Raw genomic sequence first — 21,863 nt, 5'->3', positions numbered from 1 at the left:
ATGGTCTATTCCATTGTTATGGTGGCTATTTGGTGCTTATGGAATGTTAGAAACAAGTACATTTTCGAAAACAAGCCGGTGAAGGTTGTTAAAGTGCTTGGAGACATAAAGGTTTTGAGTTTCTTGTGGATTAAAAATAAGAGAGAAATGCATTAATCTAGATTGGGATAGGTGGAAATATTTGGTTATGTAACTCGTTTCCGGTTCTGTTCTTGGTGCCGGCCTTTGCTACCGTCTTGGTAGGATTGGTTTTGCCTTTGTTTAATGAAAGTTGTTCAAAAAAAGATATTTAGATGGTATTAATTTTCTTTTCCAAGTTGAATGGTAAGGGAGAGACTTGGTATTTCATGTGACTCAAGTTCGCTTCATGTCTCATCATTTAGTTTCAGCGGCACTCGGTGATGATGAGAGACAAGAAGAGCAGCTGACGTTTACTACTTGGATGCTAGAACTGAACGAGTTTTATCTCATCGTACATTCGTACTGTCGTGCCTTTTAACGAGTGTTCATAGATGTTGGTCTTATGTAAAAGACAAGTGTATTTCGACGTGATGTATTTAGCCAACAAACCATTTTAAAGATTCGTTTTGGTAAAAAAAAAAAAAAGATGGTATTACTTTTTTTTTTTAAATAAGTTTAGAAATTAGATTGACCAGTTATGTTATGTTTTGAAACATCATCCGTGTGTTGTTGACCACAATGGATCACTTCGTAAAGCTTCTAACAACGGCGGCCTTCTCCGGTCTGGTACCTGTTCTTTCTCACCGAACACATGTATGTTCCATTGATTTCTGCAGTTAAAATTTGATATATATATCTGGGTTACTTTAATCGCAGCGATTGAGTTGAGTAAATCAATAGACGGAATGACGTTCGAGTACGTGGACATTTCGTCACTGCCGATGCTCAACACGGATCTCGAAGTCGACGGTATATATCCGCCGGTGGTTGAGGCGTTCCGTCAGAAGATTCTTCAGTTTGATGGCTTCTTATTTGCTTCTCCTGAATACAATTACTCCATTACTGGTAGGTCATATTATTATTTCTTTCTTTACTGAAATACCCATATGAAGTTAAATTGTGTGGGTTTTAATTTTTAAACATCTGGTGCTGCAACTGCTGATTTTAAATTCATTAATTTGATTTGAGTTGTGAGTACTGATTGAATCTATTGTTAGAATAAAGAGTTGGTTGCATTAGTTTGGTGAGTATGTTATTAGTTAATAGTGGTTTGTGTTACGGCCTTACGGGTCAGAAAGGGTTCGAGTCAAAAGGGTTGATTAAAAAAAAAGGTTATTTTGGTTCGGGTCGGGACGGGTTGATTCACAAAAAATGTTCTTTATTTTTTTTACAAAAAAATTACTTTACATTTCAGCTTAGCTTATGAGTAATGACTTTCTGGTTTTGGGAACCGGTTACGTGCGAGCAGGCGTTGGTTGGCGTAACCTGGTTTCGGTATGCGGCTCCGCACGAGTAACTGGTTATATGAGTTCTAGCATTTGATTTCGGTTACGCGCATATCAGCTCCGGGTTGTGTGTTTGGTACCGAGTGGTGCGCCCGATGCAACGTTACGTGCATACTAACGTCGGGTTGCAACATTGGATATATTCAGAAGTTATTATCTTTTATCTCAACTTATTTATGGGTTTCAGAAAGAAATACACCGTTTTTTACCCATTTGAAAAATAACACCAACCCATTCTGACTCATTTGAAAGATAACGTCAAGCCATTCTAACCCGTTTGAAAAATAACACCAACACATTCTTACCGCCCATATCAAGCCTTTTTCGGATGGTGGGTCAAAACTATCAGGCACAATGGTTAATTACTCATTATTTGGCACATGTGTATGTAGTCACTCGCACAAGATTTCATTTGAATACTCATTATCAGTGTGACATATATCATGATGACATGAATGATCATTCATAATCGTATCATGCTTTGTTCAACTTCTGAATCTGGTACTTACAATGTATATGTTTCATTGATCTACACCTTTAAAGAATGCAATAGATTGGGCATCAAGGCCACCAAATGTGTGGGCAACCAAGCCTGCTGCTATCATAAGTGCCGGAGGGGGCTTTGGTGGAGCTCGATCGCATTACCATCTTCGTCAAATTGGCGTTTTTCTTGATCTTCATTTCATAAACAAGCCCAAATTTGATTGCAAGTGAAATGAAACTACAAGTACGAAAATTGCAAATTTGAAACTATTGGACTAAAACCGCAGATTTGGACAAACCACAAGGACGAAAACGCAGTTCACTAAAATAAGTATTATAATAAAGAATAGTGAAAATACATGTCTATCCCTGACTTAACGATTAAATTTAACGGAGTTGGTGATTTGGATGTGATTGGCAAGAACTGAGAAACGTGGAGGGTCCATATACAAAAAATAAACTTTTTGAACTAAATTCGTATTATTTGTCAAACCACAAGAACGAAAATGGCACTTTACTCTTATATAAAACATTATACTGAAGAGTATAAAATAGAAAAACGAATTATAAACAAAAATAGTAAAAACTGGAAAAAAAAACATTATGATGTTACACCAAGTCTCCAAACTGAAGCCTGACTAGTATTTATAAGTAGTTAATTAATACATTAAGATCCGACAAACACTTTCAAACCCGGTAACTTATCGGGTAGTATTTATACCCGACCGATTTCACCCCTTTTGTCTCTCGTCTTCAAGTCATCAGGGTTTCTTTTACTGTTCAGTTCATTCATCCAAATCTAATATCCAATCAAATTAAAGGTATTCACGCTGCGATCTATTATTATCCAATCCTTCATTACTTTCTTTCAGTTTACGTTTCGTTATTCCAATTGGCTCACCAATTGATTTAGCTAGGGTTTCGTGTTATTCAATTCGATTGATGCGAATAAGATTGATTCAGCTTATCGTCAGCTGATATTATGATTTATAGCTAAGGAGTTAAGATTCGGTTCACATTTTTGTCAGTAATCAGATTTATAGATTCACGGATCCAATTTATAGACAGACCTAGTTCCTCGTGTAATATTATTATTGACTCTTGAGATATAGTTGAAAAATGAAGACTACGCCTTCGCCGTATCACTGAGTACCGAGTAGTTAGTGAAATGTGATGTATCTGTGTTTTTAGTAGACTTGTCAAGATCGCTGTTGTGAGCAGACGAAAGTTAAGACTCTTATCGTAACTTCTGTTGTTTTCTTTCGATTGAAGCTCATTGGGTATATTTCTTTGTCTTGATGGATTAATTTAGGACTGATTTGTTATATGTTATCTGTGTTGCTCTTTATTTATTTTTATCTATATACACCCTTTTTAAGTGTATGCATAAATGACATATGATCTATATCTACTGCATGACTACATCTACGTATCTGTGCATGGTATAATGATCTATATAGGGGTGTTCATTCGAATTCGATTTTAGAAATCGAATACGAATTTATGATTTTAAATTCGATTCGAAATTCGAATTCAAATTATATATTTTATTTTTGTTATACATATTCATACTTATGAAAAGATAAACCAAATAAATCTTTTAAGTTATAGAGATTAAAAATTGAAAGTTTATCACTTTGGTCAATAGTTAATATAATTGGACATTACCATTTTGAATATTTAGGATGTGATAACTTTAAATGATTTATTTATTTTATGTGCTTGTACTTTTTGTTGTTAAAAAACTCAAATTTGTAGTGGTTTAGAAACTGAAATAGATTTTTTTAATTGAATTCGAATCGATTCGAATTCGAACTTCATTCTTGAATCGAATTTCGAATTCGAATCCAACTTCAAAATTTCAAAATTCAAATAATTCGATTTGAATAGATTCGAATATTCGAAATTCGATTCGTTGAACACCCCTAGATCTATATCAGTTGTGTACATGCATGCGTGTACACATGCCTATATATACTGTCTATGTACGTATGTGTGTGTAAAGATGCAAATTTTTGTACATGTGTGTGCTTGTATATGTATAAACAATGTAGATACATGTATATGTATATACAATGAGATCAAAAACAGATCAGCAAGAACATGGTAGAACCGTAGAACACAGTCTAGAAGAGTGTAGTTTTGAGATAACTTCTAAAACACTTATTTAGCTAATCATATGGGTGTTTAAGTTGGAAGAGGTTTGATATATAGTTAAATTAAATATAATAAGAAGGAAAATGCTCTGTTCGTTACTTATAAAACTCTACCGAGCTAGATAGTTCAGCAGAACCGTCAGATTTTAATGATTAGGCAAGTCTTGCTAGTAAAAGGGATCTATAATTTAAAAATCTTTAAGTAGATTGTTGTGTAAAGATCAAACTAAAAAAAGTTACGAGAGTTGGTTTAAGATAGACATATCACCAGACACCAGCAATGTTAATAGTTGACTGCTAAAGAGTTTGATGACTTTAGGATCTATGACTAATTATTCAGGTATAATGATAAAGTACATTTAGTGTTGGAATATGTGTAGGGCTCCATGAGTATTAAGCACAGGCTTTTATCGATTCACAATGTTAGGCTTTATGGCCTTGGATACATGTAATGACATGACACCCATACTCCTAACATCGCCCTCTGTAATAATCATTAAACGTGGTAGTTTTAAACATATATTATATTAAGAAGACTCACTTTGATTTTTGATGTACAGTCATATTCTGCCTTTACTGAAGTTTTTCTATTTCGTAAGTTGATTTTACTCAGGAAAACTGAAGCAGCTTGACTAAAGGATAAGCATCACAGTTGGATATTTTGTGTTTATAGAACACTTTGAGTGGTGTTTTGTGGTATAAGGTATATGATATCAAGCAGTTGACAGGATAAGATGAATTTACAAACACATATGTCTGGACAGTTCTCTGGACAGGTACCTAATCAACCTGTGACTTCAATGTCTGCCGTGCCACATCAGCAAACCATAATGCAAAACTCTGGAGGTCAACGTAGTACACTCCAGATGGATCCTAGTCTTTTCAAAGCTCGGCGTTTTATACAAGAACGAATGTAAGTTTTTCTTTTTTGTATATGCGTGTGCTTATGTACATGTGACATTAAACCCTGATGATGTTTATTATGTTTTTTTGCAGCTTTAAATTTTTAACGCAGCGACAGCAAACTCAGGAGATACCTTCAAAGAAAATGATGGACATTGTCAGACGCTTAGAAGAAGGCCTGTTTAAAACTGCAACCACCAAGGTTATTTTTTATTAATTCACTCATCTTATTTTAAATCAATCTTGGCATACACTTATTTTCTTTTTTTTGTTATATAGGAGGAATACTTGAATACAGATACATTGGAAAGCCGTTTACATATTTTAATCAAACGCCCCCCTTTGAATAATCACAATCAACAATATCAGCAACAAGGAAATACTTCTGTTCACATGATTCCAAATCCTGGGATGCCTCAAAATGGGAACTCAAGTTTAACTGTTCCATCATCTATCGATAACACGGTACCACCAGCTGTCAACACGGGAAACTTTCTGCCTAATGTTTATCAACAGTCAACGACAAGCTTCTCCAATAATTCAGTTGGAAACAGTTTGATTTCATCAATGGGTGCACAAAGAATGGCCAGTCAGATGATACCTACTCCTGGATTTAATAGTAATAATACTATTAATAATAATAGTAGTAGTAGTAGTAGTAGTAGTAGTAGTAATAACAATAATAATAATAATAATTATAGTAATAACAATAATAATTATAGTACGAGTAATCAATCTTACATGAATATGGATTATTCTCATAGTGCTGTTGGGATGTCAACTATTGACTCTTCAACCGTATCTCAACCACTGCAACAAAAGCAACAAGTTGGTAGTCAAAACAGCAGAATATTACATAGCCTTGGAAGCCATATGGGTGGGGGAATCAGGTCTAGTATCCATCAGAAAGCTAACGGGTTTTCAAATGGGTCAATAAACAACGGTCTAGGAATAATGGGAAATAATTTACCGATTATGAATGGGTCAGGAACCTCAGAAAACTATGTGACAGCTTCTAACTTTGGAAGTAACACTGCTGATTCTTCCCGGCCTGGAAACTTTCATGTTCCCGCAAGTTCTGCTACTTCAATGATGAATCATCAGAACATGAATTCAGCAAGCTTGCATGCATTACATAAAACAAGCGCTCCAATGATGGTGAATCAGTCAAATTTGCTCAACAATCAGCAGATGTCAAACATGAAACCTGTAATTGATCAATCAGCTCAGCATTCACTACAGCAGCAACTTCTTCAAAATCAAAGTCAAAGTCTAGGTCAAAGTCAACAGAAGCAGCAATATCAGCAGAATCAGCATTTTTCTTACGGTCAATCTCAGTTGATACCTGATCCTGGTGGTCAACCACAGGTCTCTGACTAGTTCCAGTCTTCACATACATTTAATCACTTTCAAGAGAACTTTATGGAAGATCAATTTGTTGACACTCAAAATGGTCTTACTAGCTTGATAGGAGGTCAACCAGGGTATGTAATGCAGGGCCAATGGCATTCAAGGTCTCAAGAAGCGCCTCATGTACCAGGTAACATGTCAGAGCAAAATGTCAAACAAGAATTTAGTCAAAGAATAACGGGTCAAGATCAAGCTCAAGCTCAAAGGAACAATCTTCCTTTAGAAGGATCTATTACTTACCAAAGTGTTGCCAATAAATCAGCAGACCCACCAAATTCTGGGGCTATTTCTAAATCTGTTAATCCAACCCGTGACTTCAAGAAACAACAGAGGTGGTTATTGTTCTTGAAGCATGCTCGCAAGTGTGTTCATCCACCTGGAAAATGTCCAGAAGTCAATTGCTTAACTGCCCAAAAGTTGTTGGATCATATGAAAACATGTACAGATCTGGCTGAATGTCAATTTCCTCGTTGTCGAGGAACAAAGCTTTTAATCCATCATCATAGGCACTGTAGGGATCCTAATTGTCCTGTTTGTGTTCCAGTAAAACGATTTGTACAACTGAAAGGGGCCTCACGTGCAGATTCTAGTGAACATACAATGAAAACGAGTCCATCTGTTGAAACTTCACAAGATTTAAATCCAACTTTGAAACGAATGAAAATAGAATCATCATCATCACAATCTCTAGCTGCTGAAAGTCAAAATCAAGATCAAATTCAAAATTCTGTCGTACCTGTTCCTGTCACCAATGCATCTCATCTTCAGGATCAAATGAATGATACTAATGCGCCTCCTACCAAATCTGAGGTTATGGGTTCTGGGGTAAAATTGGAAATTCCTACGAGCTCTGTGCTTGCAAGTCCCAAGACAGATTATGTGGAAGATTCTGGGAACCAGAAGTCCAAAGTTGCTCCAGCTGTGCCTAATAAGACCACCGGTTTAGCTAAACAAGAGTTTGTCAAGACTGAGATAGAGGCAGATCCAGGCCAGGCCCCACCTAATTTAGGAAATGCAGCACTTCCTGTTGAAACTGTTTCTGGAACCAAATCTGGAAAGGCAAATATAAAGGGAGTATCAATGATAGAATTATTTACACCTGAGCAGGTTCAGGAGCATATCTCTGCTCTCAGGCAGTGGGTTGGCCAGGTGAGATTACTAAATACCCTCGTGCAGTCGTGCCACTTTTTATATTTTGTTTCTTCTCATCATTTTATATCCGTTTATTTGTTGTACAGAGCAAAGCGAAAGTAGAAAAGAATCAAGCTCTAGAACATTCAATGAGTGAGAATTCTTGTCAATTGTGTGCGGTTGAAAAACTCACTTTTGAACCACCACCTACATACTGCACGCCTTGTGGTGCTCGAATTAAAAGAAATGCAATGTTTTACACTGTTGGGACGGGTGACATCCGACACTATTTTTGTATACCCTGCTACAATGAAGCCCGTGGCGATACTATTAATGTTGACGGAACCAATGTTTTGAAAGCTCGGTTGGAGAAAAAGAAAAATGACGAGGAAACCGAAGAATGGGTATGCATCTGTGATATATGCGTAAATACATATATGTTGTCTGAATAATTGTTTTATCTTTTGTTGGTTTTTTGCAGTGGGTTCAGTGTGACAGATGTGAAGCATGGCAGCATCAGATATGTGCATTATTTAATGGTAGAAGAAATGATGGTGGGCAAGCCGAGTACACGTGTCCAAATTGTTATGCAGAGGAAGTTGAAAGAGGAGAAAGAAAGCCGTTACCTCAAAGTGCTGTACTTGGAGCAAAAGATTTACCTAGGACTATACTAAGTGATCACATAGAAAGCAGGTTGTTTGGAAGATTAAAACAGGAGAGACTAGAACGTGCGAGGGTCCAGGGTAAAAGTTATGATGAGGTGATGTCAATTATCATAAGACTTCTAATTTTTAAGTTTTTACATATAGATCAGAATTCTTATTGTTTTTAAAATTTGAATATTTCAGGTTCCTGGAGCAGAATCACTTGTTGTTAGAGTTGTATCGTCTGTTGACAAGAAACTGGAAGTGAAACCACGATTTCTTGAAATCTTTCAAGATGAAAATTACCCTGTTGAGTTTGGGTACAAGTCTAAGGTATTAAAAGTAGTAATATTGCATCATTATTTCTTTTTATGACATCATTCTTATGCCAACCTTGTTTTAGGTAGTTCTGTTGTTTCAAAAAATTGAAGGTGTTGAAGTATGTCTTTTTGGGATGTATGTTCAAGAATTTGGAGCCGGGTGTGAACAGCCAAATCATCGACGTGTTTATCTTTCATATTTGGATTCAGTCAAGTATTTTAGACCCGAAATTAGGGCTGTTACAGGGGAAGCCCTCCGTACATTTGTATATCATGAAATTCTGGCAAGTTCTTTCTTTGATTTAATCACATACACATTTTAAATCAAATCTTACTTTTTATGCCAACCCATTTTCTTTCTATGTACACAGATAGGTTACTTAGAATATTGCAAAGTACGCGGTTTCACAAGTTGCTACATATGGGCTTGTCCTCCATTAAAGGGTGAAGATTATATCTTGTATTGCCATCCTGAAATTCAAAAGACACCAAAATCTGATAAATTAAGAGAATGGTGAGTCGGTATTATTTCATTAATGTAATTAATACATTATTATTGATGCATATGTATATGTGTATTAGGTATTTATCGATGTTGAGAAAAGCTTCAAAGGAAAGTATTGTAGTCGGTCTCACTAATCTATACGATCATTTTTTCACATCTTCTGGTGAATGCAAAGCTAAAGTAACCGCAGCTCGATTACCTTACTTTGATGGAGATTATTGGCCCGGTGCTGCTGAAGATATGATCTATCAGATTTGTCAAGAGGAAGAAGGAAGAAAAAATAAAAAAGGGCTAGTTAAAAAGTCAATGACAAAAAGAGCTTTGAAAGCTTGTGGTCAAACCGATCTTTCTGGCAATGCATCCAAAGACCTGTTACTAATGCGAAGGGTAATTCATTTTCTTCATAATTATTAAAATCACTAATGTATTCTTACTTACACTATTTGGTACAGCTTGGTGAATCAATATCCCCAATGAAGGAAGATTTCATTATGGTTCACTTGCAACACGCGTGCACGCATTGCTGTATTCTTATGGTATCTGGAAACCGCTGGGTTTGCCATCAGTGCAAAAAGTTTCAGATCTGTGATAAGTAAGCAACATAATATTTATTTTCTAAGTTTATACGTTTTTCAGATAAATGTAATGTGTTTTGCTGTAATTATGACTTGCAGGTGTTATGAAATTGAACAAACACTTGAGGATCGAGAGAGACATCCTATTAATCACAGGGAAAAACATCCTCTTTATCCTGTAAGTTTTTTCAAAATTCAGGTTTCCATTCCAATAATCATAGCTTGATCATATTATTAATTTATGATTGAAAATAATGATAAAATATGCAGGTTGAAATCAATGATGTGCCAGTTGATACAAAAGACAAAGACGATATTCTCGAGAGTGAATTTTTTGACACGCGACAAGCTTTTCTTAGTCTTTGTCAAGGAAATCATTATCAATATGATACGCTTCGTCGTGCAAAACATTCATCAATGATGGTATTATATCATCTTCATAATCCAACCGCACCTGCATTTGTTACAACATGCAACAGATGTCATAATGACATAGAAACCGGACAAGGTTGGCGGTGTGATGTTTGTCCTGACTATGATGTCTGCAGTTCGTGTTATCACAAAGATGGAGGTATTGACCATCCTCATAAGTTGACACCTCACCCCTCCATTGCTGAACGCGATGCACAAAACAAAGAAGCTCGCCAACAACGTGTTGTACAGGTATATGCTAAATACACACATATACACACACATACATATACATATACATGTACATTCATACATACATACATACATACATACATACATACATACATACATACATATATACATATATATATATGTGTGTGTGTGTGTGTGTGTTTGTATAGGGGAGTGCTCAGTTCAGAACCAACAAATACATTGAGAACTATGAGAACTGCATAATGCACTTGTATCCCTTTTTGTAAGTGTTATACAGAAGACACATAACCACTACTCACTATCTCATTAAATCATTAATGCACAACGTACAAGTGATTTATGAGGTTCTCGCATTTCTCAACATAACTGGTTCTGAGAAGAATACATCCCTATGTGTGTGTGTGTGTGTATTCATTTCATTTTTTGTTCTGTTTAGAAAGATTCAAGATTATAACCATATATTATTTTGTTGGTATTGCAGCTTAGGAAAATGCTTGATTTGCTGGTGCACGCGTCTCAATGTCGGTCCCCGCATTGTCAGTATCCAAATTGTAGGAAAGTGAAGGGACTTTTCAGACACGGGATTAATTGCAAAACACGGGCGTCTGGTGGTTGTGTACTTTGCAAGAGAATGTGGTATTTACTTCAACTTCATGCACGCGCATGCAAAGAGTCTCAATGTCATGTACCGCGTTGCAGGTTGGTTTCATTCATAAAAAGATTTAAAGAAGAGTTATTGGATAATGTGGTTGTTTCATTAAAGTGTGTGGATAATGTTTACAGAGATCTAAAGGAGCATTTGAGAAGGCTGCAACAACAGGCTGATAGCAGGCGGCGGGCGGCGGTGATGGAAATGATGAGGCAGCGTGCAGCGGAGGTCGGTGGCAGCAGTGGATGATAACGTTGTAAATATTTAAAAAGATGTATCATAGTGTGTTTTTGAAGAATTTTGAAGCGTGCTGAGGACGACAAAACAAGAATGGTCAACAGTCAACAGATGACACCACATGAGGGTTAATGTTCAACACATGATCATGTTCTTTCATGTGGGTCGGGTCAGTTTTACCTACCATTGATTCTTTGATTCTTGCATCATGTAATGTTGTCAAAATGTACCATAGATTTCGGTTTTCCAATGTAACTTTACATCATGTAATGATAACATTGAAATATATGAACTGATGAATCTATACAATCATAAAATTATATGTTTATGAAGAAAGAGTGGTTAACCATGGGACCAGCTTTTCATGAACCAAATTGGGCCTGTCATCATGAGGGCAGTGTCCAACACCGGGTAAGACCGAAAGGCTGATATTTGGAACTTTAGATGGTAGGGTTGCAAAGTATTTACCGACCGGCCCGTCAAGAGGCGTAAATGGGTCTTCGTCTCCCCACAATATTAAGATGGGAAGTTTAATTTTTGGCATCAACTGAACCGGGTTTGGCCCTAGTGGCCCGGTCACAATGGAGATGAAGGCATCCAGTGCCCCTTCATCAAGAGCTGGTTCCCTGATTATCTGTTTAAAATTTTTAACATTTTATCCTAAACAAAAACATAAAAGATAATAATAATAAATGATTAGTAATTTAGTACCTGTATGAGATCTTCATCTACAGACTCCTTGTTTCCATAAACTGATAATAGAATGTTTCTAAGACTCTCTCTGATTAAGTTGTACAAGTTAATAATATATGTGAAGTAACAAATTTAATAATATAAAATAAAATAGAGAGATGAAAGATGCAATTGCTTTTTGCTTCAACAAAAAATCAATCAACCATAATAAAGGGAATACAAGCTTAATTCGCCAATCATCGACTAACGCCTTATTGTTCATGCCACCCGCACAGTTTAACAGAACAAGCCCTTTAACCAGTGAATTCTGAGCATCTAGTTACAGTAAAAAAAGACACGTTGAACGAAAGATAACGCGATTTGTGTAAACTTAACATAAAACAGACCTGCAGCAGCAATAACACAAGCGAGACTTCCAACAGAGTTCCCGACCAGCACCGTCGGCTTTTGAACAATTTCTTCCAAGAAATCCAATATCAACTGTCATAGTGCATAAGGTTGAATTTTATAAACTTGAATGGAAGTTAGTTGAACATGAACATGCATACAAAGGTAACCAATAAAGAATGATACCTCTGCCCATGCTTCCATGGTATATGGAAAACCCATAGGTTTATCCGAGGCACCGAAACCAAGTAGATCAATGCCATAAACTGTATTGGTCTGAGCCAAAGTTGGGATATTCCTGATAGATGCTTAAACTTTCAGATGACTTCAAACATTTGCTAAAACAATCAGCAGTAGGGTTGTAAACAAACCAAACGTTTAGCGAACATTTCGTGAACCATTTGGCGGGAAGTTCGTTTATGTCCGTTCGTTTAATATAAATGAACGAACATGAACAAGAAATTTTGTTCAATTAGTTAAACAAACGATAAACGTATGGACATAAACAAGAAATTTTGTTCAATTAGTTAAACAAACGAACCTGAACAGAACCCGCCCATTCACTTGTGTCCGTGAGCATTCTGTAATGTGTTCACGAGCGTTCGTTTGTATATGTTGTTCATGAAAGTTTTTTGTACAATTATTTTTATCTAAACATTTTATATTCTTTAATTTATTACCCCTAACATAAAATAGGAAACCGTATTCTCACATCGATCACATTATTTCCTTAACAAACAAACATGAACAAAGCCTTGTTCGTGTTTGTTCGGTTCGTTTGCAGCCCTAAACAGCAGTGAAGTTTCAATCAAACACACAACTTCGAGCATTAATATCTCATTCATCTTAGCTTCGTTTTAGACACGGTTTGGGTCGTTACGAAATAGTAGAATGAAAACCAGTAAATAATAACTATATTTATAAATATCACATATAATTATTTGAGTCAAAATACCTTTGCCAGTGAGCAACAGAGGCACCAAAACCATGTACAAGAAGCAAGGGCGGGTGACCATTTTGCCCTTGAAATTTCAAGTAATTAATATTATAACCTCTCCACTCCCACTTGCTACATATCTCTTTAATCGTATTCACCTCCAATGGCGTAACAGTCAACACTTGCTCGTCTGTTATCTCACCGCCAGCAGCACTCGTGCTTGCTGTGCTCCTACAAGCGATTGAATTCAAACAATTATTATTATTATTATTATTACTACTCAGATTGACGCCGTTGATGAATTTCCGTCGGACGTTAACCGGACGACGTTGCAGTGGAACTGGTGGTTGTTGGAGGATAACGGTTGCGGTTGCCGTTAACGCTCCTGCCATTGTCCGTTACTGTTTTGCTTTTGTTTTGTTTTTCAACGGTTTTTTGGGTACCAATTAAAACGGGATGTTGCATTTTACACCCCTAGGGTTAAGAAAATTGATTAATAACCGATCGGCGTCGAAAAACGATAACTTTGTTTTTAGTAATATCGGGTTTTGCCATTCAAAATGGGATGACAGCGTAGCTTGTTGCCCGCTTACCTGTCTCTCTATCGTAGGGGTGTGCACAAAACCGAAAAAACCGAATTAAAACCGATAATACCAAACAAATCGAACCGAAAAAACCAAACCGAATTGATAACCGACGGTTCGGTTTTGAACTTTAGCAAAAACCGGAATATTGGTTTTGGTTCGGTTTTGTATTTGTTAAGAACCAAAAAAACCGAACCGAACCGAACCGAAATAACCAAAAAATTCAAATAACCATAACAATTTAACCATAACCATTAAAATTAAATATACCGGCGACCTTATGTTTAGTTTTACATATGGTTAATAACAAATATATGGTTGCTACATATGGTTAATAACTAATAGTACTACTACTTTTAGTTTGATTTTTATTTTTTATTTTAAATGTATTTTTTCTTAGCTTTTAATATTTGAAGCCCAAATATTCAATATTTTATTACTAGTTAGTTTAAAGAGAAAAAAAAATAACATGCCCAATTTCAGTATCTTGGGTCAAGTGTTTTTTTTGCCCAAAATGTTTTGGCTTGATTAGAAAAACCGAAAAAACCGCATTCAAAACCAAACCGAACCCAAAAACCAAAAACCGAAACCGAAACCGAACGGTTTTAAAAATCATAAGACCGAAAGTTTGGTTTTTGGTTCGGTTTTAAGCAATAATCGCACCGAACCACACACGCACACCCCTACTCTATCGTAATTGAATCATTTTATTGTTTTTATTAAATAAATAAATAATAAAAATAAACCTTTTCTTTATTTTAATTAGAGGTGGTATTCTGTGCTACATGACGTCGGCTCAATTAGCTTAAACGAGGTTGGGCAAGAGATAGAGCCTTAGAGTAAGGTTGGATGCTTTTGTGATAGATGAGGAATTGGTTGGATATGTGGTGGAAAGATCATGGGTGTAAAAATCTCGACTGTGATTAATTATTGATTAATCCCCACTCCACTGATTAGTTTTGGACTAATTGGTCAATGGTCAAATCCAACCAAAATAAGATTAATTGGACTTAGTCAGCATTTTTTGCAAGGTTTCAACCATAATCAACGGATTCTGGCGAGATCCGGTCAAAATCAGCGATTTCTATCGAAATTCCAGCCAATTTCTGGATAAAATGTTTATACGTATATATAATACGACTGAAAATATATAAAACTGGATATTAAAGTCCGATCTAATTAACCCTGATTAATTCCTAATCTACATTCCATTGTCCAACTAACTAGTGGCTACTAAAACTTTGGAAAAGATGCCCTGAGGGAACCATGTATTAAAAAATTAAATTGCAAAACAAGGTCTAGAGAACAAAAGGTATGAAATATAAACATTTTTTCATTTTAATAAAAGGATGAACAAAAGGTATGAAATATCTCAGTTACTCTTGTTGAAACCCTTTTTTGTGACAAATGCGAGGAACAATCTCATTTTGATATGCCACCAGAAATCACACATCCAAACACACAAAAAAACATCTTTGATCCCAATCAAGATATCCTTATTTTACGGTTTGAATCATCCAAACAAAAACACAAGTTTCAAACATGTTTATAAAACAATTGGCTTCAAATCAAGTCTCGCAAAAACAAAATATGACCCATGGATGTATTCTCGATCTACTTGGTACCCGACATGAGAGATTGGGCATCAGATACGGATGGTAGCGCCGGGATGGCTCCTTTCTTAGTCGTGCATATCGCTCCACACGCATTAGAAAAGGCTAGTGCCTGCTTCAACTTTGCTTCATCCTGTATTTACATTAAAATTTATTAAAAACAACAATTCCGCGTCTTAAATGTTTGGATGTAAGTAACATGCGGGCTTATTACCGTAAAAATAGAAGTGTCTTTCGCCATGGAAACCAACAACGAGCCAACAAAAGAGTCTCCGGCTCCAGTTGTGTCAATGGCCTTCACCGAGTATCCGGGCACCTTTCCCTTAAAGTTCTGCACTCATCAAGATAAGTTTCCATCATACATTTTGTGATTTTGAGATATAATGTATATAACATGTGAAATATTAAAAATCAAAAGGTAACAATACCTTTGTGTAATAACGGCAACCCTTCTCGCCATCGGTAACAACCATAAGCTTCAAACCATCATGCCACAAAGACTTGACCGCATCCTCGTTATCAGGACTCTTTTGTGTCAAGAATTCCACCTCATCATCGCTCACCTACATAAAAAGGGTATTTTTGTCATTTCACATCAAAAAAACCGTGACACGTCAAAATTGTAATATTTAACCGATACCCTACAATACCTTGATGAAATCAGCTTCGTTCCAAATGCTCTTGATGCCTTGCCTGGCGGCCTCAGCAGAAGGCCAGAGTGGAAGGCGAACATTGGGGTCATAAGAGAGCAAGACCCCAGCCTGCTTGGCGGCCTTCATGGCTGCCATGTGGGCAGATCTACATGGCTCAGTGATGAGACTGATCGAGCCATAGTGAAAGATCTTGGCTTTCTTGATCAAGTCCATCTTGAGCTCAGACTCTTTTAGAAGCATGTCAGCACTCGGGTTTCTGTAAAACATGAATTCTCTTTCACCATCTTTCTTCAAGGTCACGAACGCTAGAGCCGTCCTAGCATGCTCATCAAACAACACCCCTTCGGCATTCACTCCGTTCTTCTTTAGAATGTCGGCCAACATGTACCCGAATTCATCTTTCCCAACCTACTCACATCAATCAACTAGAAGATGAATCATAATAAAGATGTATTGCACAATATAAGCTTATGTTGTAAAACATACATGCATCAATGAAGCTAGAAATTTGATATAAAATTAATTAATTAATTAAACAAGATCAACAACCATAAAAAGATGAATAAATCAACAACTATAATCATTTAAATGACCACAATCACATTACACATACATTAAACATAACATAAATCAAATTATATAATCCAACGCAAGATCTATATATAGCAAATCATTATGAAAATAAAATGCAAATAAAAATAATGTACACGATCTATATATAATGAATTATGACGTTACCTTGCCAATGAAGGCAGCCGATCCACCGAGCTTAGAGATGGAACATGCAACGTTAGCGGGTGCACCGCCGGGGGCTTTGAGGAATCCTTGGGACTCAGCCAAGGAGACCCCGGCGGTGTCGGGCACGAAATCGATCAACATCTCTCCAAAACATACTATGGTTGAAGAAGCTGCCATTTTTTCACAATGGGAATGAATAATAACATTATGATTATGAATATGGTGAATATATATACAACAAGTGAGAGAAATTAGAGTTTTAATGGGAATATATGTGGGTGAGATGGAGAAATCATGTTTGTTGAAGGATTTTCGGAATGATTATTGAAACGTAAATTTGACTCTTTATTTATGCCCTATTTTTTTCTTTTTATTTGCTTTATGGTTTGTAATTATGGGAGCATGAGGAGATTTTAAATATATTTAATCATATATTATGGATAGAGTTTTAATAACGTTTAATGGATTAGTTTAAAACAATATTATTATTATTATCCGTTTAAAGTTCAAACTGGTTGGCTTTGTGGAACAACCGAACAACATTATCCTAAAAACATCCAACCAACGGTTTTTTATCTTACAAATACACTTTTTACTTTTTAATAACTGTAGCTCTTCTTATTTTTAATCTCTTTAATTAAAAATGTATGAATTTTTGGATCCAAATCCATCACCTAAAAGGAGAATGCGTCAATGTGGTTGCAACAACACACCAACTTTCTTTTTTTAGACATCCATTTTGATGAATCTTGGTAATTAGTAATTTAGTAATTATGTATACGACCCGGTATAAGATTATAAGATTATAAATAGGAAAATATTACGTGAAGGAAGGAGCAGAAATTTTTTTAATTTACTTTGGGCGCACTAATTTCGTACTTTACATCAAGTTGACAAGTTTTCAAGACAAGTGATGCAGAATTATCTTCAATATTTAAAAGCCCTTGAATCATCTATTTATTTATCTTTATCTTTTTATTAGTATTTATTATCTATTTGTCTATTTATCATTATTTGTTTCTTGTTAGTTATCTCTAGGGGGTGTGTAGTGGTAAGGAGAGAGGGGAGGCAAAGTGAAGTTTTGAGGCGATAAGTTGAGGGAACACCGTCCCTGGCTACAAATGGGCGAAATGTTGGGGGGGGGGGGGGAGCGACATGCAATTCTCGCCGTGTGGTGTTTTTGTTTTATTATTATTATATGTTTGTGTGTACGTGGGGATATATATATATATATATATATATATATAAACGAAAACCCAAAAATCCTAGGTGTCGCGATGTGGTCGCTCCCCCATTTTTTAGAGTCACCAGATTTTCTTGATTTTTAAATGGAGACTTATTATGCATTTGACACGAATTCACGGGTATGTGTCTTATCAGACCCATATATTTCTTAAACGGGTTATAACATCTCATTAAATTAAAAACTAACTTCACTAAATATATGATATAATAATCCTATAAAGTAGGGATATACCAAAAATTAATATATGACTTATTTAAAAAAGATATATATTATTTATAATTAAAAAACCAATTTGTAATAAAAAAATAAACGAGTCTTTAGTCTCATCAAACACATATAGCTTTTAAATCGGGTTATAACATCTCATCTATTTGTGAAATAATTTATCATCAAACCATAAGTATATTATTAACTTTCATACAATAAAAAAGATAAAAATTCAAAAAATAAATAAATATTAGAAATAAATAATATAAAACAACCCCCGTAATACGGGGGGATAAAGGGGGATAAAAACTAGTATATATATATAGGGGATGGATCATGCGAGAAGTAATATTATAGCGAGAAGTGCGAGAAGTAAATCTCAACCATATATCCCGTGTAATCAACGGTCTGAAATAGAAAATGACATTTTTTGTAAATACAAAGATGCTATTATAACACTTTTTATATAAAAAGGGTAAAATAGTCTTATAGGTGTAGAATTAAATAAAGAAAACATTTATATCTTAATTAGTTTCCATAAATTTTGCTTAATCATCTCTCTTTCATTCCAACCGTCATAATCAATTTCAAAGCAAATAAATTACAAAATCTTCTATTCTTATGAGATGATTCAGTTTGCTGGCATATAAGAAAAGATTCCCTTCATTGTAGTTTGTCTGAGTAATTCTCAATAGAAATTGGGCGTTTTCGATATTAGAGTTACAAAGCTTCTCGAGAATCAAGGTTAGTATTTATGTTTTTCTTTTCAATCAATCTCCAACTTTACTTTTAATGTCAAACTTCCGTACATACATTTGTTAATTTTGTATGGTGTTTAGAAGGTATGAAATTTTCGAAGTAAAAGAGGGTTTTGTTAATCGGTTCACTTAATTTTATAGTGTAGCAGTATATTTGTTAGTAGATTTGTGGAGTACCCTACACAATGTTGTAGTTGTTGGATTATATTATTATTATGTTCTTTTTTTGGATGGTTATTATTATTATTATTATTATTTTTATTATGTTTTTTTTATGGTTTATTCAATACAAGCAGTTTGTTATGGTGCATTGTTTATGGTTATTTATTATGTTAGATGGTAGCTTTATACAAACAATGTATGCATTTGGTGATGTTTTTCTTTGTGTGTATGTTGGTTACTTGATGGTTGCTAGTCGTATATATTAGATTATGTAATTTGTTATTTTTGCATCTGTAAAATGTTTGTATGTAGTTCTGTTGCGTTGGTGTTCCATTGAGAAAGAAAGGCAAAAAAAAACTTACTAACTAAACTATATGCTTTGGGTTAGTATTTAGATGTTTGGTTACTAAAGTAATTGTTTGGTGTATGATTTAAATTCTCTATACTTGGCATATAGAATTGTGATGTGTAGGGGTTATTTGTTAATTGTGTAGGCTGTGTAGGTTTTAATTTAATTATACATTGTGTTTTGTTTAGGTTGTGAAGGTATATTTGCAAATTGTGTAAGTATTAATTTGAGCCCAAATTATGTTATGTGTAGGTTGTGAAAGGTATATATGCAAATTGTGTAACCTGTGTAGGTTGTTTAGGAGTTAAGTTTCATATATGTAGGGTTATTAAAGGTTGTGTAGGGATATATTAGTTGCGTATATGTAGCATGATTAATTGTCTAGTTAGTGTAATAATTTGTACATGTATGTGTAGGAATATCCCTACACAACTGATAAAGAAATCTCAAATTTCCTACGTTGTACATTATGAGTTATATGATGATCGGCGTGTGTGGTATTATTTGCAAATAATGTAGGGTGTGTAGGTATTAATTTAAGTATACATTGTGTTATGTGTAGGTTAAGGCATATCTGCAAATTGTGTATGTAGGTATTAATTTGAGCCCAAATTATGTTATATGTAGGTTGTTTAGGAGTTAATTTGCATATATAGAGATATTAATGGTTGTGAAGGGATATATTAGTTGCATATGTGTAGCATGATTAATTATCTGATTAGTGTAATTATTTGTATGTGTGTGTATGCATAGGAATATCCCTAACAGCTGTTTAAAAATCTCAAAGTTCCTATACTATGCATTATGAATAATATGATGATTGATGTAGGCGGTATTATAAACTAAGTGTAGAATGTGTATGTGCACTTATATTTCTTACAGTGATGAGTCGCTACCAAGAGATGGCAAAAATGAAAAGATTCGATAACATGTCAAATTTTGATTTAAGTACATGTCAAATTGGGTTGGGTTATCACCAAAGTTTGTTTTGTTCACTATTTGAATTTTATAAATAGTTAATGAATTAAATAGGAGTAATATCTATATTATAAAAACAAAAATGAAATTGTTTTACAGATTTTAAGTGTTGGATTTAAGTACATGTATATTTGTACTACTGTACTATGTGAAATGGTCCTCCGCTGGTGCGGAAGAGGAAGGCTGCCGGCGAGAAAGGGAAGGAGAAGGTGGCCTCCACAGCTGATCCGGTGCTTCTATCTGACACCGAGTCAGATAGTGAAGAGGTGGCGGGGCACCCCGGTGGTGAGAAGACCACTGCTCCGGAGGCTACGACTGTTACCTCCGGAGAACCAACGACGACGACGGTGACCGGCATCAAGAGACCGGCTCCATCGGGTTTGTCCCCGCCTGTCCGTACGTTCAGGCTCAAGAAAACCCGTAAGTACAAATATCCTTGTTTTTGTAGATTTAACATACTTCATAAATTTATTGCTTTAACACTTATCTTCTTGTGCAGGCGTGGATGTTGACACATTCCCGGGTTTAGCGCATTCGAGTACCTCTCCGCCGATGACGGTAGGCTTGGTCAGCCTTCCTGAGGCGACGACCCAGGCGCCTGCGCCTGCTTCCGCTGGATCAGTTGCTCAGTCCCCTGAGCCGACTGTTCCAGCCAAGATGACGTCACCGCCGGTGGTAAGTGCGATATTTACAGCATCTTTCACCGAGCCGGCGGTTACGATTGCTGCAGATTCTGCGGCAGTGACTGCGGCGGCTGCCACCATGCCCCCGCCACCGGCACCGACGGCCGGCCCATCAGGTACGCATGGGAGTACTCGCCAATCTTTGCCACCTTCCCATCTGCCTGACCTTTTGGATGGGTTTCCTTTGGGTTCAGGTGATGGGTTCGGCGGCTATCGGCCTGTTATAGACCCTACAGGTGCGTAGGGTTCTTTTGGCCCTTTTTCACTTATTTTTTATCATCTTTTCCTAACTGCTTTTTTGTTTTTTGCAGTGTCGGATTCCAATGAGGTGTATGTTCCGCGATGGAACATACGCCGAGGAACAACCCTTCGTACCCCTGTGGAGTGCGTGGAATGGGCTCGCCACGCTGCTCCCCATGGTGCGTTGGGGGAAGCCATGGCTAGCTACCAGGAGGGTAGGCTAACCAATGAGCTTCGGGTTCTCCAGGCAAGGATGCAGCCACGCGTCGAGCTGCTTTGTCGTGAAAACGACAAGTTAAAAGCAGCTCGCGCCAAAGACGTATCTCAAGCGCGGGCTCTTCGGGAGGAGAACCAGATGTTGGCCGCAGCTGCTGCGGAGAAGGAGAAGGCCTTCAAGGCCCTCGAGGTTGAGGTTCAAGCGCGACTCGAGGCCCGCTCCAAGGCTGCCCAAGCTGTTAACGAACAGCTTCGGCTTGCTAAAGAGACTGCGAGGAACGCGACCGAGAGGGCCACCAAGGCTGAAGCCGTTGCT

General features: G+C 36.3%; 3 protein-coding genes, 1 long non-coding RNA gene and 1 pseudogene across 5 annotated transcripts; 2 read left to right on the top strand and 3 right to left on the bottom strand.

Moving 5' to 3' along the window:
* LOC143587472 (NADPH:quinone oxidoreductase-like) lies at nucleotides 1–2,180 on the top strand. Its single transcript, XM_077068755.1, has 4 exons — nucleotides 1–111; nucleotides 648–747; nucleotides 838–1,026; nucleotides 1,999–2,180. Exons 1-4 carry the CDS (start codon nucleotides 1–3, stop codon nucleotides 2,178–2,180), a joined length of 582 nt encoding a protein of 193 aa, XP_076924870.1.
* A 2,196-nt stretch (nucleotides 2,181–4,376) lies between these two features.
* Nucleotides 4,377–11,385, top strand: LOC143587457 (histone acetyltransferase HAC1-like; annotated as a pseudogene). The gene is made up of 14 exons (XR_013144891.1): nucleotides 4,377–5,018; nucleotides 5,102–5,210; nucleotides 5,288–7,567; nucleotides 7,657–7,953; nucleotides 8,031–8,309; nucleotides 8,398–8,526; nucleotides 8,597–8,797; nucleotides 8,885–9,027; nucleotides 9,096–9,405; nucleotides 9,471–9,610; nucleotides 9,693–9,771; nucleotides 9,864–10,256; nucleotides 10,699–10,916; nucleotides 11,001–11,385. The product of XR_013144891.1 is annotated as a histone acetyltransferase HAC1-like (transcript).
* On the bottom strand, nucleotides 11,315–11,886 carry LOC143587460 (uncharacterized). Its single transcript, XR_013144893.1, has 2 exons — nucleotides 11,815–11,886; nucleotides 11,315–11,737 (listed from the first exon to the last, which is right to left on the bottom strand). It is a non-coding gene; the product is annotated as an uncharacterized LOC143587460 (long non-coding RNA).
* Nucleotides 11,887–11,902: 16 nt separating this feature from the next.
* On the bottom strand, nucleotides 11,903–13,520 carry LOC143587471 (pheophytinase, chloroplastic-like). Its single transcript, XM_077068754.1, has 4 exons — nucleotides 13,139–13,520; nucleotides 12,370–12,481; nucleotides 12,183–12,276; nucleotides 11,903–12,111 (listed from the first exon to the last, which is right to left on the bottom strand). Exons 1-4 carry the CDS (start codon nucleotides 13,510–13,512, stop codon nucleotides 11,903–11,905), a joined length of 789 nt encoding a protein of 262 aa, XP_076924869.1. The 5' UTR covers nucleotides 13,513–13,520.
* A 1,712-nt stretch (nucleotides 13,521–15,232) lies between these two features.
* Nucleotides 15,233–16,917, bottom strand: LOC143587459 (putative fructokinase-5). The gene is made up of 5 exons (XM_077068745.1): nucleotides 16,709–16,917; nucleotides 15,968–16,378; nucleotides 15,746–15,880; nucleotides 15,532–15,648; nucleotides 15,233–15,450 (listed from the first exon to the last, which is right to left on the bottom strand). The coding sequence occupies exons 1-5, from the start codon at nucleotides 16,883–16,885 to the stop codon at nucleotides 15,319–15,321; spliced, it is 972 nt and encodes a 323-aa protein (XP_076924860.1). The 5' UTR covers nucleotides 16,886–16,917; the 3' UTR covers nucleotides 15,233–15,318.
* Nucleotides 16,918–21,863: the final 4,946 nt, after the last annotated feature.

Source organism: Bidens hawaiensis, unplaced genomic scaffold, assembly GCF_021521415.1.
Source record: "Bidens hawaiensis isolate Kalapana, Puna unplaced genomic scaffold, B.hawaiensis_p1.1 tig00035523_1, whole genome shotgun sequence".
NCBI lineage: Eukaryota > Viridiplantae > Streptophyta > Magnoliopsida > Asterales > Asteraceae > Bidens > Bidens hawaiensis.
This window is presented reverse-complemented; position numbering and strand designations above follow the sequence as displayed.